The sequence below is a fragment of the Hyperolius riggenbachi genome, chromosome 1 (assembly GCF_040937935.1).
Source record: "Hyperolius riggenbachi isolate aHypRig1 chromosome 1, aHypRig1.pri, whole genome shotgun sequence".
NCBI classification, from domain to species: Eukaryota; Metazoa; Chordata; class Amphibia; order Anura; family Hyperoliidae; genus Hyperolius; species Hyperolius riggenbachi.
Genome location: NC_090646.1, coordinates 214278946 through 214294634, shown reverse-complemented (window position 1 = coordinate 214294634; position 15689 = coordinate 214278946). Strand labels below are relative to the sequence as shown.

The 15689-nt window shown below is 43.5% G+C and overlaps 1 protein-coding gene across 1 annotated transcript in view; it reads left to right on the top strand.

The window, feature by feature from the left end:
* BLTP1 (bridge-like lipid transfer protein family member 1) overlaps nt 1–15689 on the top strand; it is a 399009-nt gene that overhangs the window by 232399 nt on the left and 150921 nt on the right. The window contains exons 40-43 of the mRNA XM_068280272.1: nt 943–1183; nt 3314–3462; nt 4837–5059; nt 7424–7582. Of these exons, the coding sequence (XP_068136373.1) occupies nt 943–1183; nt 3314–3462; nt 4837–5059; nt 7424–7582 (772 nt within the window). The remainder of the gene's footprint in view (nt 1–942; nt 1184–3313; nt 3463–4836; nt 5060–7423; nt 7583–15689) is intronic.

Below are 15689 nucleotides of genomic sequence, written 5' to 3'. Positions count from 1 at the left end.
TGCAGTACATCAAAGTGGGCATGTTCACAGCAGGTGGTGTGTTGGGCATTTGACATAACGAAGTGAAGGTGAAAACTGACATAACAAAGTGAAACTTAAGGGAAAATAAACTGATACGATAAACAATTATAACTATCCTCCTACTCCTAAAAATGACTTGTAGATATCCCACATTTTTATGTTATGTTTAAAACTTAAAAGCAGGGTTAGGGAGTCTTGCCCAAGGTCTCCTTACTGAATAGGTTCTGGCTTACTAAACAGAAGCTTACAGAAGAGCCGAGATTTGAAACCTGGTCTCCTGTGTCAGAGGCAGGGCCCTTAACCATTACATTAGCCAGCCACTATTTATGTGCTTGGCACTGTACATACACATGTTTACCTCATCATGTCATATTTCACTTAAGCTTCCCTTTAAAAGACGCCAAGCCAAGATTATATTTTATGGCCGCTCTTGTAATATACAATATACTTCATGCATCACTGGGCCGTGTCATGAGTGACATTGACTTATAAGGTACTACCATTGTCCTTTAGTTTTCTATTTGTGTGTATAAGATATTTGTCTCACACAAGATGTTATGTAGCCCAAGGCTTTGTAGGGTAGGTGGTGCATGAGAAAAAGGGTACATAATTGGCATTAAACAGCAAAGTCAGTGTAATGATTAGAACCCTCGAAGGATTATTATAAATTGCATGTCGACATTCAGTCTTTGAAATCACATTTTCAATAGATCTACAGCTAACAAAAAAAAGTACTGTTGCTCATCTTGGCTACTGGTGACAAAAATACACCCATATCAATACAGTGTTGTGTTCTTTCAAATGAAACCTACTTTTCAGTATTGTTTGCTAGCATTGCATGTACAATGAATTGTAAATATATGTACACACACACTTATTTGGATTAGACATTCTAGAGCTGTGTCGTTGTTGATGTTGCAGAGTGATGGACTTCCGGCTCTTGTCACATTGAAGAAAGGCCTTGTTGCTCTTGCAAGGCAGTGGATGAAGTTCATTGTTGTGACTCCTGCTTTTAAAGGGGTTCGCTTGCTTAGACCAGCCCAGCCACTGAAGCCTCAGAACTCAATAAGAAGAGATGATGATGATTTAAATGGGCTTGAAAATGGTACAGCCCTGCAGAGTGACACCAGTGCTGATGGAGCAGAGTTTGAATTTGATGCAGGTATGCTATTACTGAATGTATGTGACGTAACCGGAATTTACCTTTTGTTCTTAAAGGGGTAAATAACTCAAAGTAAATTGGAACTGAAAATAAACTTGTTGGAAATATAAAAATAAATGTAGTTTTATATTTGTATTTTCATTTTAGGGGCCGAATTTATAAGACAAATAGAAGTGTTTTGGCTGATCTTTACTTTTCAGGAGAACCCTGGCTGCATGTGACTTTCTAATTTGCATAAATAATAGCACTGGTTCATTTAACCCTTGCAATAAGAAAAAAAATAACAACAAAAGGGGGCCTTAGGCCCCTTTTACACTTAATCAGTTGGTATACGTTAGTATGCGTTAGTACACATTAGTGCGCGTTGGTACGCGTTTTTTTCCATAGCAGTGCATTGGGAAGAAGATTTCAGTTAAAACACGTTAAGTGTAAAAGAGGCCATAGGAAAACGTGGGCTTTACTTTCAGTTATAACTGAGAGCAACTGATTAAGTGTAAAAGGGCCCTAAGGCAAGTTATTGGTAGAACTATGTGCCCACGTTTATCTCATCATACGCTTTACGATGAAGTGACTCCATATGCCATCTGTATCGACCTACCTTTAGTAACTCGCACCTTTTTCTACACATAGTCCGCCACTGCCACTATTTTTATTGTTAACAAAATGGTAAAAAGGAGTGGTGGATACTTATACTTGATTTCAATAGATTTTTATAATTGGGAAACAATAAGAGGTCCATTGGACACAGTTCAGAAGGAAATCATTAATGACATTATTATTCTATAATTGACAGAAATGATATAAAAAAGTATTGTTTCCTAATAAGCTGTATGTTCTATTGCGTTTTTCCTTTTTGTCAAGTACCCTCTTGTTATAATCAGTGATTTGGGTAAAGCAATAAGAAGAATATATCTTGTTGCTATGTATATATATTTATAATAATGAGCAGACTTGCTTAGATGGACTCCCTGAAACCAGATTAAAGCTGTTGGACATTTATGTAACCTTCTCTTATCTTTTATAGAGTGGGAAGTCACCTTGCATTTGCATCTCATAAAGATCCATCTCCATGTGTGACATGGGACAAGCAGCCAGTGGCGCCATGATTTCTTTTTAGCCATTTTAATAAATGATCATTCATGCTTTAGCAGCTCCTAAAATACATTATTTTGATATGGTGAGGTTGGAATACATATGATGTTATTATGCTTTGTGGATTAGGGAAATTAGAATACTGCCGCTAAATGATACAGTCCGGGACATGCTTGCTGTTATCAGCATGGAGATTCTTTATTGAATGTCATTTTATTTTCTCCTGGAATGAACATAGGTCTTTGTTTAGCAGGATCACTGCCAAAAGGGCTGCCGCACACTATAATTGTATGTCTGTTTCAGACACAAAGGAAAGATGAAGTCAATATGTGGTAATGCTGATACTGTAGTATGTGCAGGATTTATGTGCAGGAAATATTATTCTGTTGGTAGTTTCTGTGATGTAGAAGTAAATCAACGCTATTGTCATGTGTGACTTGTAGATTTAATTTAAGATTTTCAGGCTTGCAGAAGCACAATAGAAATGACTCTTATGTTGCAGTCTTCCAAACTAATTCAGAATCTGCTGATCTTGACTTCATTTTCTTCCTATGGTAGCATTTTTCATTTTAGTGTTCTGCAGAATACTATCTGCACAGAAAAGGATATTGCAGTGCTGCTTACATGTGGTGCTACTATGGTTAAAGCTGACCTAAACCCAGGACTTCCTCTCCGCTCTAAAAGATAAGCAACAGCATAATATCATTTACAGAAAGTATTTCTTTGTTACAGCTTAGAGAGCTCCTCAGAGATTCTGCAGTGTAGGTACTTCCTGTTTTGCTTAGAGCACATACAGGGTTAATCTCTTAGGGTTTAAATATAGCCTTAACTGCACACCCCGAAACAGTTCAGGCAGAGATGACATCTTAAATGACATTGGCTCATTACTAGCAGATAAGGGAGAATTAGATCGGCTGTTATTTCTAAATACAAACAGGGTGGGTCCCTCTGTGTTTTCCTTCTCTCTCACAAAAATACGTCTCTCATATGCAACTGTTGCATTTTATTTATTAAATTGCCACACTTCTTGTTTTCTAGCCACTATTAGTGAACATACCATGCTGCTCGAAGGGGCGAACACCAGGCCTCCCCAAACTGGGGTTTCTTCAGGTCCTGTAAGTGGTGCCGAAATTATGAGGAAACTGTCTAAATCTCATACACACAATGATTCTGGTCTGAAAATAAAAGTAAGTTTTTCTCATCGTTTCCCTATTTTTCATTTGTTTGAAGCAGCAAATGTGATACCAGCAATCATTTAATGTGAGAACAGAGGTTAGCACTCTTACCTTGCAGCATTAGGTTACAGGTTGAAATCTGGTCCAAAACCTTTCTGCTTTCAATGCAAACATTCTATTAGTTAGTTGGTATGCCCATGCTAAGATGACCTCCGACTATGTTAGGGATATTATGCTGGGAATACACAAGTCGTTTCCTCCTTATCAATCAAGCCTCTGATGGCTCGATTGATAATTTCTGATGTGTCCAATACCCCGCTGGATCGATTCTGTGCTCGGTCCCCGCGGGCGTACAATGGGAAGAAAACGAGCGGCTGATAAGGATCGCCCGCAGGGACAAGCGGGAATCGATCCGGGCGCACGCGGGGACGCGGTGGGAGTCGATCCGGCGGCTAATCGAGCCGCCGGGTCGACTCGTGTATTTACAGCATGAAACTGTGGCTATGGTAGGGATTAGAATGTTGCATTTGTTAATTCTCACTAGAAATGTTAGCAGTATGCTGTCCATTTGCTTGCACTGGCACTGCATACCACTACTGCATAAAGCAGAGCTGCAGACTTGTTCGAAACAAACAGCACCTTTCTCCTTTGTAGTTTATAGCAACTGCTATTTGGCAATCCATGATATTGTCATCAAGCGTATCCCTACTTTATAGATATGGCTATGGTCAGTAAATTGCTGTTAAATAACTGCAAAGAAGTAGTCCTACATAAAAGTGCTGATCATTTAAGCTGATTGGTCCATTGATACATTTCGTGATCTAAAAAGTGCTGTTATTTTGAAGAAATAATGGTACTTAAATGGTGAACAGTCTATTCACCTTTTCTTTTTTTAATCTGTGCTCTATGTGGCTTTCCAAAGTTCAAAGGTGCCCATACAAGTTGCCCTTTTCTTCAAATTTTAATTCAATTCTGTTTTTCACATTGAACTTGCTAGTCTTTGGCCTTTTCGAAGGCAATTCCATCAACTTTGAGCCCCCAAAAAATGTCATGTTTGATCCATTTATTTTTGAAGAAATGTGATGTAGATTTTCTTACAGCCCTTACCCTGCTTTGTGTAATAACCATTTACAGCTGCTGGTGAGTAATCGGCCATCAAAGCGATCCTGCACTTGGAACTTCCTCTCTGCTCTAAAATATAGGCAAAAGCATAATAACCTTGAAAGTAAAACGTTTCTTTGTTACGGTTGATACAAATCCTGCAATAAATCTTCAGTGTTTTTACTTCCTGCTTTCATGGAAGCAGACATATCGTTTTAGCATATTTCTTACTGTATCATAAGCAGAACCTGCAGTGAACTATTCCTTTTTTTTTTTTTTTTAAAGGGGAGCCACCCATACCAGTCTCTGAGTTACACCAGTGGAGACACGGCAAATGATTCTCCTGCACATGTCAACAGGCCTGGAATGCCCGTCAAAGAAAGTCCACGAAAAGAAAGTCTTCTGAGTTACCTGACAGGGAGTTTCCCAAGCCTGCATAACCTGCTGGAGGGGACACCTCAGAGAAGTACTACTGCTGCAGCTAAGAGCAGTTCTCTTACAAGGACAGGTATCCGCTACTTGTCAGGTCATTTGTGTGCCCCTGTTGTTTGATGATTTTCTTAAATTAAGAACCAAAACAAACAAAAAAAAGGGGCTGACTGCACTGATTAGGCAAGAGCTTAGAGATTAGGGCAATTGCTTTGATGTGCAGTGATATGTATTCTGTAGATGTTAGATCCCAAATCGCTAGAATTTACCACAGGTTGTTAGAAACTTACTGCTGAAGGTGCAAAGTGCCACTTTTTCTACATCATGCCATAGTAATACCTGACACATTTAAATGTGTTTTTTGAGAATTGGCACAACAAGCATGGTCTGTGTTTTCCAGAGTACCTCTTCACATTTAAAAATGCTGGAGGAGGGAACTGCACTTGGCACAAGAACACAATGGCTTCAATTCATCAAAGGGTGTTCGATAACAAAATCCCAGTCCTTAAAATACCGCATTCGGTATTTTACACTTCACTGTGCTAATTCATCAATATTTTCACACATGTGGTAGATGTTCGGTAAGTTACCGAAGAGGTCCGTGCAGTGAGGGCATTACAATAGGAAACAGGCAGCACCGACATCCCTATACATGTGCCTTTTATATTTGTTGTGCTGCCTCTGCTCTTGCTGAATCTGTCTCATTAGTCTTAAGTTTCTATTTACTTGCCACAGCTTAGATGAACTGCTGAGAAACATTACACATTCCCTGCTTAGGTCATTTTGCCACGAGCTCCCACTTGCATCCCTGCATATTTAAACAGGCACTCAAGGGGTTACACTACCGAAGGGTGCCTAGAAAAGAAGGGTGCCTGGAAAATAACTTTAATTCCTTTCTCTCCCCTGACTGCCTGGAGGGGTCTTTTCCACCCGAGAAGCCTGGCCAACTTATCAGCAGCACTTGCAGGGGACAGGGGAGGTTTCTATGGTCCTGTCACACACGGAGAAGGCATTCCAAGCTCCTTATCGACAGGGGAGAGCTGGAGATAAACACCGCACATGTTATCGAATGCTGTGAGCTTGATGAATTAACATTTGCTGATATTTTACTGACATGTGTTGAGGTAATCACTTAACAAGTCGGTAATTTATCTCTCTGCACAGGAATGTCTGCTTCTCATGCGGTAACTGCTTTGATGAATTAACATTTTACTAAGTGCTCCGTAAAGTCAGCTGTTTTCAGCATTACCGAATGCGGTAATGCTTGATGAATTGAAGGCAATGTCTTCTGTTTATGGCTTTGGACCCAAATACTCCCATCACAGCTGCTATACATCAAGTTAGGCCAAATGTGTATTCCATTGCCTCTTATTATTCAGCATGTGTCATGTGATATAAACACTCCTTAGATAATGCAGAAAAAAAAGCAGCCTGGGGGTTGCATTTTGTTTTTCATTACACAAACATAACACTTGCAGCGGAAACTTTTATGCTTTTTAAAGTGCACTTTTCAAAGTGCTGTGATGCACAGTAATTAAATTATAAAGTTCTTTCAAGTGTTGTGCTCTGATTGCATTTAGTTTGGTAAACCATTGCTTATCTTGTTATGCAGATGTTGAATGCCTAGCCATGCCTTTAAGATTTGTATTAGCTGTTGTAGTCGCAGTTAAATGACTTTGTACTTTATTGCATCTTTTCCACACCCCTCGCCTATACTGCAACCGTTACAGGTTATTTACAGCTATGAAAAATGTACATATTTATGTGATTTGTGGTTTCATATATATTGCCTTGCTCTCTAGATTGTGCATTAACCTAATTTTGCTAATAATGTAGCGTACTTATATTTGTCTGTATAGTATAACATTACACCTGTCTTTTCTACTTCATCCAAACATGTTTTACATAGCTGTGTCTATACCGTGTGTCAGTGCATGTACCAGCAAATAGATTTTACCTGTCATTTTCATTTTGTACTGTATATTGTGTTTTGTCTCATACACAACTGAGCTGTAATATACATGTAGAAGGATAATTCATAATTAGATTTACACGTTCATTTAATTGTATAACTTGAGATAACATTTTGCCATAACACAGTTTATTTTGAATATTAGTAGCGAGGCATATATGCTAATAATAATTTTATTGTGTAAATAGCTCCAACATGGCACAATTGTCAGAACCTCTATGGTGTTCTGAGCACACACCGTTTTCTTTGCAGCCATTTCTACATGTTGGATTTTCTATAGTCGGTCCAATTAGTTGACATACAGAATGCTGCAATTCCAAAACAAACATTTGGATCACAGGTTTTTACTCACCGTTCACCTCCAGAGAGAACTCTGATACAACTTTAATTGATATCGTATATACACTTGGTAATAGTAATATCCTTTCCATAGTACAGTAGTCTGAACCATCTCCTGATTTATTAATACAGGGAATCCTGGGGCAACAGAAATGTTATCAGAACACCCTTTATTGTCTGAACCCTCCTCTGTGAGTTTCTATAACTGGATGTCTAATGCAGTGGGTAATAGAGGGAGTGTGGTTCACGAGTCACCCATGATCAAGTCTGGACACAACAGCCTTCCAACAGGTATTGACACTTTGGACACTTTGTTTAGTACATGAAGGGAAGAAGATCACAGAACTGTTTCTGCAGAAGCAATATTCGGATAGGGTCTCTCGTGTTTGAAGGCTGTTAAAGTACGATAAGAAAAGTAATCCTATCTTGTTCAGTGAGGCAAGTACAATCAGCATGATCGGCCAAGACCCACTACATTACAGTTTAATATTACTGTCTACTTAGTAGTTCTCTACTTCAGTTATTTCTCTAGGAAAACAACTCACGAGTCTGTGTTTTATGTGATCATTTTCACATATATTCATATTTCCATTCATACATGCCTCTAACATTGTACATTGTATTTTGTGCATCATTGGAAGTTGATTAAAGGACACCTGAAGTGTGAGAGGTATTATTATTATTTAGTATTTACATAGCGCTGACATCTTCCGCAGCGCTGAACAGAGTATATGATCTTGTCACTAATTGGCCCTCAAAGGGCTCATAATCTAATCCATACCATAGTTATATGTCCATTGTAGTCTATGGCTAATTGGGAGATTGACATGTTTCATATTAACCACTTCGGGACCAGCACCTTTTGCCCCCTTAAGGACCAGAGGGGGCTGGAGGGTGCTGGTCCCGTAAACCGCCGCTTCCTGACGAATCACCGCTAAAAGCCGCCGGGCACGTCGCTCTGTCCCCGCCGCAGGCTGCTCTCTCTGCCGTCGGTATGACGGCAGAGCACTGTGCGCCGGTCAGGAGCCACTTTCATTGGCTCCTGACCCTGTCACTCCATGTAAGCCAATGGGAACGGCTTACATGAATGACAGGGCCAGGAGCCAATGAAAATGGCTCCTGCCCGGCGCACAGTGCTCTGCCGTCATAGAGGCGGCAGGGCAGCAGATTTCCGCGGGGACAGCGGCGGAGACGGGCAGGGGCGTGCGGTCAATGGGACGTAGAGTTTACGTCCAGTCAGAACCGCAGCACCCCCTGCCCGCCGTAGATTTATACTGCGGCGGTCCGCATTAGGTTAAACAATGCAATTCCCTGGATATCCAACTGATTCTCTGCCTATAATACTTTTAGCCATAGACTCTGAACCGAAAAATCATGCAGATCAGCGGTTTGACTGAATATACCACATGCTTGTTTCAGTTGGGTGATTGATACATTGCTAATGCATGAAAGATCAGCAGGATGCCAGGCTACTAGTATTGTTTAAAATTAAATAAATATGGCAACCTCCATATCCCTCTTACTTTAGGTGTCTTTTAAACATGACTTATTATAGAGTAATATGTGCCTACATTTAGCTTTATTGTCCATGCGGCCTTAAACCTGCATTGATTTATAAAGAAATTATTACTCCTGGTTCTAAAAACAATCTCTGTAACACTCCCTTCTGCTGCCACATCTTGCAGTGCACTTAGCTACCTTTATCAGTAATGAGAGATGCAAATTGTACACTATGCCTGAATGCTATTCTCCACATGGACAAATGAAAGGAAACAAGTGCACAACCAACCAACCACTGCCTGAATGCTTCCTTTAAGGCTCATACAGACGATCAACAAAAGTCTATTAAATGCACGATTATCAAACAACTTGAAGAAGTTGGACGACTTTTGTCATGTAAAAGACGTGCAAATGACAAGGCGTTATTACTGATCAGAGGCGTCCAACAACTGATAAGACGCAGCTCAAAGTCAATCCAACTGCTGGATTGACTTGACGATTGACTGAGAGAAGTTGTGTCCAACATGGCAATGTGTACAGAAGTCTGCTACGACTTTTTAATGACTTCCATTACTAACTAGAACATATTAGTTGTTCACCAGTTGAGTAACAATATGTACATTTGTAGTTGTCCGCCAAGTCGTTCTGTGTGTATAATAGTCGTTTGCACGCCAAGACGTGTCTTTCCAACTTGTTTAATCGTAGTCGTATGTAAAGTTTATTTTATAGTAAAAGACTTTTGTTGATCGTGTGTATGTGGCTTTACATCTACTAAAACATGGATACCTTTATACTATGTTGCATAAAATGCTTCCAGTAACAACAAAGCTAGTTGAACACACCACTCACTTATATAAATAATGTAACGATGGTGTCAACACACAGAGAGAATCTAATCGTTGGTGATCTGCAGTATCACCGGCGATACAGATATATACCTGATTATAGATTATTTGCAGAATCGCCAATAATACAGATATATCACTAACCTCTGGACACGAGTATAAAAAATGACAATAGAGGCAGTAACGTTACAAAACTGTGGAAATATCCACCACACGGCGATTCCTCAGAGGTGTGGTTTCCTCTGAATGGGAACCCCGTGTGTGAGATCCTCTAACCAGGCAAAGAGAGGGAGCTCGGCCCCTAGCAGCAATAGTCTGCGTGGGGCAAGCGTCTCGGAAAGGCAAGCCTCAGAGAAAACCCTCCAGTGGGAGACGTTCCACTGAAGGGAGAAGGGTCAGACAAGCAAGGGTTCGGCAACAAGAAGGCGGCACAGTACAGGAGCGAAAGGCAGAAGAGTAATCGGTAATCAGGCAGAAGTCGGGCAACAGAAATCAGATAGGCAAGGTACACAATCGATAAGAGAGAGAATAGTCAGGTATAGCCAGAGTCAAGACACAGGTAAATCACAAATACAATCTTAACTAAAGGTGTGAAATCCTTAGCATCAATACCAGGGCACTGCACTAAGGTCTGAGCATTAACACAGAGATGTATTCACGACAGCAGACAACTAGCTACTGCCCAGCAAGTCCAATTTGTAGCTAGCAAGCTACTCAGCGCCGCCCCAGAGTCCCAACCAATCAGGACACCTCCTGAGGTCAGCTGACTGGGGAGTCAGCTGAGCCTCCTACGTAGGAGGTAAAAGTCCTGCCTCTTTGCGCGCGCGCGTGTGACCCTCTGCCTCTGTGTGATGGAGAGGCCAGGCCCCGGGTCCGCGTCCGCCCGCGGACTGAAATCCGCTTGCCGCCATGTGAGACCCGGCGCCGTGTCGCCAGTCGCGGCAGTGGTGTCCCTACCAGCCTGTGCTGGCCGCTCCGCATGAGCGACGGAGTCCGCCGGCTGGGAAGCGGAGACCGCCGCCATGCTGCCCGCATGGCGGTGTTGTCTCCGCTATCCCTTACAGTACCCCCCCCCCTTAAGGAGTGGACTCCGGACACCTCCTACACGGTTTCTCAGGATGCAACTGATGAAACTTCTTCCTCAATCTCTCAGCATGCATGCGATCCTCCGGTACCCAGGACCTGTCCTCTACACCATACCCTTTCCAATGGACCAGATACTGCACCGAATTCTGCACCAGCCGAGAATCCAGAATCCTTTCAACTTCGTATTCTTTCTGACCCTCTACTACCACTGGGGGGGGGAGAGGAATCTCCATAAACTGCCGGTTTCAGTAAGGAGACGTGGAATGATCTCCCACATCTCATACTGGCTGGGAGATCAATCACATAAGAAACATCATTGATCTTCCTGACCACAGGATAAGGCCCTATGAACCTGGGACCTAACTTGGTAGACAGTTGTCTAAGAGCCAAATGTCTGGTGGTTACCCACACCTTGTCTCCTGGGGCAAAATGCCACTCAACAGACCGTCTCTTGTCGGCCTGTTTCTTTTGCTTTTGAAAAGCTACTCCCAGATTTTTCTTTACCTGTCCCATTAGCTCCCTTAAAGCTTTCTGCCAATCTCCCAGAGCTGGGAGCGAGGAAGAACACACAGGCAATGGAGAAAACTTAGGGGACTTTCCTGACACAACCTGAAATGGAGACAACCCTGTTGATGAGCTCTTCAGGTTGTTGTGCGTGAACTCTGCAAAAGGCAAAAACTTGACCCATTCGGTCTGTGCATCCGCGACATAACATCTAAGGAACTGCTCCAGAGCCTGATTAATCCTTTCGGTCTGCCCGTTGGACTGTGGGTGATACCCTGATGAAAACGACAGGTTCATACCCAATGTGTGGCAAAAAGCCCTCCAAAACTTCGACACAAACTGGACTCCCCTGTCAGAAACTACATCATCCGGGATCCCGTGCAAGCGGAAGACGTGCTGCACGAAGAGATTGGCCAACTCCTGGGCCGAGGGAAATCCTTTAAGGGGAACGAAATGGGCCATTTTGCTGAACCTAGCTACGATTACCCATATGACTGTCATGCCTTCTGATCTGGGTAGCTCACCAATAAAATCCATGGACAGATGGGTCCATGGTTCACTTGGTACCGGCAAGGATTGTAGGGTACCCACTGGACCCAGGCGGGAAGTCTTGCTCCTGGCACACACAACACACTCCCGGACAAACTCCTTACAATCCGAGGCCAAGGAGGGCCACCACACACACCTAGTGAGTAAATCCAGAGTGCGAGTGGTCCCAGGGTGACCCGCATTCTTATGGGCGTGGAACAGCTGCATGATCTGCAACAGGAACGGAAGTGGCACGAAAAGAACCCCATCTGGTTTCCCCTCCGGAGTATCCAGTTGGTAGGAGGCTAATGTAGCAGCCCAATCCTCCCAGGTTTCAGTGGCAGCTACCTCACGGGGTATAATGCCCTTTTGGAAGTGTAGACTGAGCTGTCTCGGGTTCGAAACATCTGGAGAGAGCATCTGCCTTTACGTTTTTAGAACCTGGGGTGTAAGTGATGACAAATCTGAAGCGAGAAAAGAATAAAGACCAGCGGGCCTGTCTGGGGTTAAGCCTTTTGGCGCCCTCAATGTACTCCAAATTCTTATGGTCAGTATATACTACAATAGTGTGTTCTGCACCCTCCAGCCAATGACGCCATTCTTGAAAGGCTAACTTAATGGCAAGGAGTTCCCTGTTGCCCACATCGTAGTTTCTTTCAGCAGGGGAAAATCTACGTGAGAAGTAGGCACAGGGATGTGTCTTGCCCTGCGGACCTGAACGTTGAGACAGGACTGCCCCCACCCCAATTTCTGAGGCATCCACCTCCACCATGAAAGGAATGGTGACATCAACATGTCTCAGTATTGGTGCAGAGCAAAACATCTTTTTCAGGGTACTGAAGGCTGACTGAGCCTCTGACGACCAATGGTATGGGTCAGCCCCCTTCTTGGTAAGGCTAGTCAGAGGGGCTACTACCGAGGAGAATCCCCTGATAAATCTCCGGTAGTAGTTAGCAAAACCAAGGAATCTTTGAAGTGCTTTAAAACCCACTGGTTGTGACCACTCTAAGACAGCCGAAACCTTTTTTGGATCCATCAGGAAACCTGAAGTTGAGATAATATAGCCCAGAAAGGGAACTTGAGTAACCTCAAAGACACACTTCTCTAGTTTTGCATAGAGTGAATTCTGTCTCAACTTTCCCAGCACGTACCTGACATGCTTATGATGCTCTCCAATGTTCGGAGAGAAAATCAAAATGTCATCAAGGTAGACCAAGACGAATTTCCCCAATACCTCTCTGAAGACCTTGTTTATTAATTCTTGGAAGACGGCCGGGGCGTCACACAACCCGAAGGGCATAACCAGGTACTCGTAGTGCCCGTCGGGTGTATTGAAGGCCGTCTTCCACTCGTCACTATCCCTGATGCGCACCAGGTTGTATGCCCCCCGTAAATCTAATTTAGAGAAGATACTGGCATTGGTTGTCTGAGCGAAGAGATCATCTATCAGGGGCAAAGGATAATGATTCTTTACAGTGATCTTGTTTAGACCCCTATAATCAATACATGGTCTAAGACCTCCGTCCTTCTTTTGTACAAAAAAGAGTCCGGCACCAGCCGGAGACCGGAAGGGACGGATAAAACCTTTAGCCAGATTTTCTTTAATGTATTCTCGCATAGCCATCTTCTCGGGCCCCGATAGATTATAGAGATGCCCTCTAGGGGGCATACAACCTGATCTTAAGTCTATGGGACAGTCAAAACTCCGATGAGGTGGGAGTTTGTCCGCTGACTTAGGACAGAATACGTCAGAAAACTCGGCGTATTGTGTCGGAACCCCCTTTACCTCTAGCTTGGTGGTACAGATAGCAATTTTCTCTAGACAATGGCTATGACAAAAAGGTGACCAAGCGAGCAACTGGCCTGATGCCCAGTCTATCTGTGGGGAATGAAGTTGCAACCAGGGCATTCCGAGGACAATGGTGGATGTTGTCATGCGCAGAACGAGAAACTGTAACTTTTCTTTGTGTAAAATGCCTATAGTGCAGGACAATATCGGAGTCTGAGAGAGAGGTTGTCAGAACTGTAATGGGGAGTCATCAATTGCAGTGACCACTATTTGTCGATCCACTGGATGTATTGGGATTCCCAAACCCTTCACAAACTCGTAGTCTATAAAGTTGGCTGCTGACCCTGAGTCTATGAAGGCCTGAGTGCTCGTGGTCAAATTCCCCCAAGAAATGGAACACGGAAGAAGTAACCAATTATTCTGATTAAGAGGTAACCTCTGGTCGTCTAGGGTATTACCTCTAACTACACCTAGACGGCAGCGTTTCCCGACTTCTTGGGGCAATTTTGAGCAATATGGCCCTCCTCTGTACAATATAAGCACAGTCTCTCAGCCTTTCTGCGCTCTTTCTTGGCTCGAGTTAACCGAGAATGTCCGATTTGCATCGGCTCATCGGTAGGTGGGGTAGACGAGGAGGACGCATAAGAAAGTGCCCTTACTGCATTCCTTCCTCTTGATTGACGCTGATAGCGTAAGCGGCGGTCCGCTCGCACCGCCAGTGAGATGGCGTCATCAACAGACTTCGGTTCAGGGTGTCCTAGCATCAGTTCAGAGACTGCGTCTGACAGGCCTGAAAGGAAGCAGTCCAATAAAGCGTAGGACCCCCACCTAGATGAAACAGCCCACCTCCTAAACTCTGCTGCATAAACCTCAACCATATCTCGACCCTGCCGGAGAGTTTTGAGCTTCCTCTCCGCAGTGATTGAAGCATCCGGATTATCATAAATTATAGCCATAGCTTTAAAAAATTCCTCAACTGAGGTTAGAGCCGAATCTTCGGTTAAAAGCCCGTATGCCCAAGTTTGGGAGTCCCCGGACAATAGGGTTTTGATAAAAGTCACCCTTTGCTGCTCAGAACCAGACAGGGTCGGCCTTAATTCAAAATAAGACAAGACCCGGTTACGGAAATTCTGGAAGTCAGACCTCTGCCCTGAAAACTTCTCAGGAACTGACATGCGGAGATCTGTGTCCGGTGTAGATTGCATTGTAGCAACAGTTGTTTGCAAGACCTGCACAGATCCAGACAGTTGGGTGATCTGGGTCTGTTGCGTATTAACCACCTCAATGAGATTATTAAGTGAAGTGGCTAAAGTCTCGATCTGTTCGCGTAATGCTTCCATAATGATGGTCTGCTGTTCTGTAACGATGGTGTCAACACACAGAGAGAATCTGATCGTTGGTGATCTGCAGTATCACCAGCGATACAGATATATACCTGATTATAGATGATCTGCAGAATCACCAATAATACAGATATATCACTAACCTCTGGACACGAGTACAAAAAATGACAATAGAGGCAGTAACGTTACAAAACTGTGGAAATATCCACCACACGCCGATTCCTCAGAGGTGTGGTTACCTCTGAATGGGAACCCCGTGTGTGAGATCCTCTAACCAGGCAAAGAGAGGGAGCTCGGCCCCTAGCAGCAATAGTCTGCGTGGGGCAAGCGTCTCAGAGAGGCAAGCCTCAGAGAAAACCCTCCAGTGGGAGACGTTCCACTGAAGGGAGAAGGGTCAGACAAGCAAGGGTTCGGCAACAAGAAGGCGGCACAGTACAGGAGCGAAAGGCAGAAGAGTAATCGGTAATCGGGCAGAAGTCGGCAACAGAAATCAGATAGGCAAGGTACACAATCGATAAGAGAGAGAATAGTCAGGTATAGCCAGAGTCAAGACACAGGTAAATCACAAATACAATCCTAACTAAAGGTGTGAAATCCTTAGCATCAACACCAGGGCACTGCACTAAGGTCTGAGCGTTAACACAGAGATGTATTCACGACAGCAGACAACTAGCTACTGCCCAGCAAGTCCAATTTGTAGCTAGCAAGCTACTCAGCGCCGCCCCAGAGTCCCAACCAATCAGGACACCTCCTGAGGTCAGCTGACTGGGGAGTCAGCTGAGCCTCCTACGTAGGAGGTAAAA